The 2,715-nt window shown below is 50.7% G+C and overlaps 2 protein-coding genes across 2 annotated transcripts; both read left to right on the top strand.

Annotated features, from left to right (window-relative positions):
• Window positions 1–158: 158 nt before the first annotated feature.
• On the top strand, window positions 159–1,430 carry DACRYDRAFT_60385 (uncharacterized protein; the record flags this gene model as incomplete). Its single annotated transcript, XM_040775629.1, has 3 exons — window positions 159–893; window positions 955–1,155; window positions 1,209–1,430. 3 exons carry the CDS (start codon window positions 159–161, stop codon window positions 1,428–1,430), a joined length of 1,158 nt encoding a protein of 385 aa, XP_040623396.1.
• A 164-nt stretch (window positions 1,431–1,594) lies between these two features.
• DACRYDRAFT_112705 (uncharacterized protein) lies at window positions 1,595–2,411 on the top strand (the record flags this gene model as incomplete). Its single annotated transcript, XM_040769477.1, has 4 exons — window positions 1,595–1,808; window positions 1,862–2,044; window positions 2,099–2,255; window positions 2,306–2,411. 4 exons carry the CDS (start codon window positions 1,595–1,597, stop codon window positions 2,409–2,411), a joined length of 660 nt encoding a protein of 219 aa, XP_040623397.1.
• Window positions 2,412–2,715: the final 304 nt, after the last annotated feature.

Here is a 2,715-nt window from a genome sequence, read left to right on the forward strand (position 1 = left end):
GTTACCTGCGCCCCAAAAACAAAATTGGAATATACCGATGAATCCCATGGTAGAGAGTAAGCAGGAGGAGGAGGAGGAACAAGACCAACTGCAGGTGTGCACCGTCTGTGCCCAAAGTCTGATTCGCTCTAACTTACGTTCAGGAGCCTTCCACATCAATGCCTGCTCTAGGAGAGTTCTCGAAACTTGAGAAACTCTTTGAGGATGAGCTTCTTAGGAGAGAAGGACCTTTCAAGCCGGGAGAGCGGTGCCGTGACTGTCTGCAAGGTTCAGCGGTGAGCCGATGCACCGACTGTTTTGGGCGACAGGGCTTCTGCGATGCGTGTATAGTTCAAGCACACAAAGCTCTACCGTTCCATCGGATACAGAAGTGGAACGGTCTTTTTTTCGAACGAGTTACGTTGACAAAGCTCGGTGCTATTCTGGCGTTCTGCCAATGCTGCGGCAGCAACTGCAACAGAAGAAAAATTACCGTCGTTCATACCAATGGCCTGCACGAGGTGGAAATCGGTCTTTGCGCAGGTGCTTCTGCTTCACCCCACTTCATACAGCTACTGCAACATGATATGTTTCCCGCAACTATCAAAAGCCCGGTTACGGCTGTCACCTTCGACTGCTTGCGCGATTTTCACCAACACAGTCTTTGTTCCAAAAGATCTGCCTATGACTACGTCACGAAACTCGCCCGAAGCACAGACAATGTCGTCCCAATGAGCACGAGGGACCGGTATCGGGAGTTCATGTTCTGTGCTCGGTTGTGGCGCCGGCTGCAGCTATCGAAAAGAAGCGGACAGGCGCATCGGCTTGAGGATGTCATTCCTCCCGAGTGCAAGAGCGTGCTGCTGGATTCAGGACCAATTTGCTCACGCTGTCCTGCGTGTCCTCTGCCGGGCGTGAATATTACACAGATGGAGCTTCAGGAAAACGTCACCAGGAATAAACTGTGAGTGAGAGGGAATTTACGCAGATCCATCTTACCGATGCTTCTCTAGCCATCTTTCAACTATGCTATTGGGAGGAGACGGAAATTTTCATCTGCAACTCAAAGATAAGCGCAGACAGGATGAAGAGCGCTCCCTGTTAGACGGGCAAGGATTCTTTCCCAGAAGGGACTCATTCGACGAATACATCGGCCTGACTTCAGATACAAACGAAGTATGTGTGTGACGAATGAGAGCAGACCCAGGGATCTAACCATATTTTGATAGCGGCATGAATCTTGCTCAGGCGAGCCGTCAGGCATGGTGTTCCGGGGTGGCCGTGATCAAGGCATGTCGGTGTCGGGGATTTATGGCTGTAGTTGTGTGAGGCATAGCATATTCTTGCCCGGAGGTTTGGTGGATTTACAGAAAGGAGAACGGTGCGTACTACGGCTCATTCATACGCTTTATGATAATCCTAATGGTCAATCGGTAGGTATGCAAATGTAGACTAGGCCATGGCGCAGGCATTGCGAACATATGCAGGAGTGCCTCGTAAAATAATCTCTTATGACTTGGCTTGCAAATACCGAGTCAGGTTTCAGGCGAGAATATCGCAGCTGTTTCCTGACTTGCTTGATGTTTGCGATACCATCGAGTGGGTTGTTCCGAAGATGCACGCTGCTGGCCATTCAGAAGATTGCCAATATACACACTCGCTGGGGTTTACAGACGGTGTGGGGAGATCGGACGGCGAGGGGGTGGAACGTCCCTGGGCCGAACTGAACCAATTGGGTGGGAGTACCCGTGAAATGACCTATGGTCACCATCAAGAGGTCATAGAAGATCACCTACACTTCTGGAACTTTGTGAAGAGCAGTCAAATGTGTTGGTGCCCATTGTTTCTTAAGAATTGAGTTTACCTGACGTCTCTAAAACAGGCACGTATCTTTGGCAGAAGCACAGAGAGGCCTCAAAACAGGCTGAGCACCATCGAGAAGACTTCCAAGGGCTTTGTGCGATTACTCATCCAGCCCTTCTGAAGAAATGGGAGAACATGTCGCCGCTTCCTCGGAAAGAGGGAACCACAGTACAGAGCGTCTACAAATTACCGAATGGGTTAAGTGAGTGTGGCAGTCATGGTCGCAAGAAAAGGTTTTTAACGAAGTTCCTCGCAGTCCCGACGAGAAAGCAGATGTACGACAGACTTCGCCTTGTGGAGGCAGCGGAAGAGCCTGTGTGGTCAGAGGCTTCTGCACCGACGTGGAGCGTATTCAGAGGTAGACCCTCTGCAGCTACTTTCATCAATATGGGGTTGTGTCTTGAGGATGAACAGTGAGTTCATCTTGCTGTTATCTATGTGGATAGCTAAGTGTACCTGTCAGGCACAAAGTGACGTCTCGTGCCTCTGCAGTACTCAGGAAAGACGCTGCAAGCATAGATCTTGGCCTTCACCGGGCCCGTGACGCCCTGGCAGGGCATCTAAATTGATTTCGGGAAGCTCAGTCAACCATGACTCCGGCTGTTAGTGAATACAACGGCAGAATATGCGCGTTTCCCGAAGAAGAGCCCTTGCATTTGCCATCTTCATATGAGGATCCAGCGGTCCGAAGACAGCTTGGCTTAGAGCACTTGTCTGCGACTGAGCCCGAACTTAGGAAGGGTCAAGCGCTCGACCTGTTACAGAAGCTGCGAGAAGCGGTGCGAAGGCGACGCGTGATGCAAGCAATGAAACGTACAAATGTCCGACATCAAGGCCCCCAGACTATGGGCAGCCAGAACACTGATACGACAA

Source organism: Dacryopinax primogenitus (assembly GCF_000292625.1).
Source record: "Dacryopinax primogenitus strain DJM-731 SS1 chromosome Unknown DACRYscaffold_54, whole genome shotgun sequence".
NCBI lineage: Eukaryota > Fungi > Basidiomycota > Dacrymycetes > Dacrymycetales > Dacrymycetaceae > Dacryopinax > Dacryopinax primogenitus.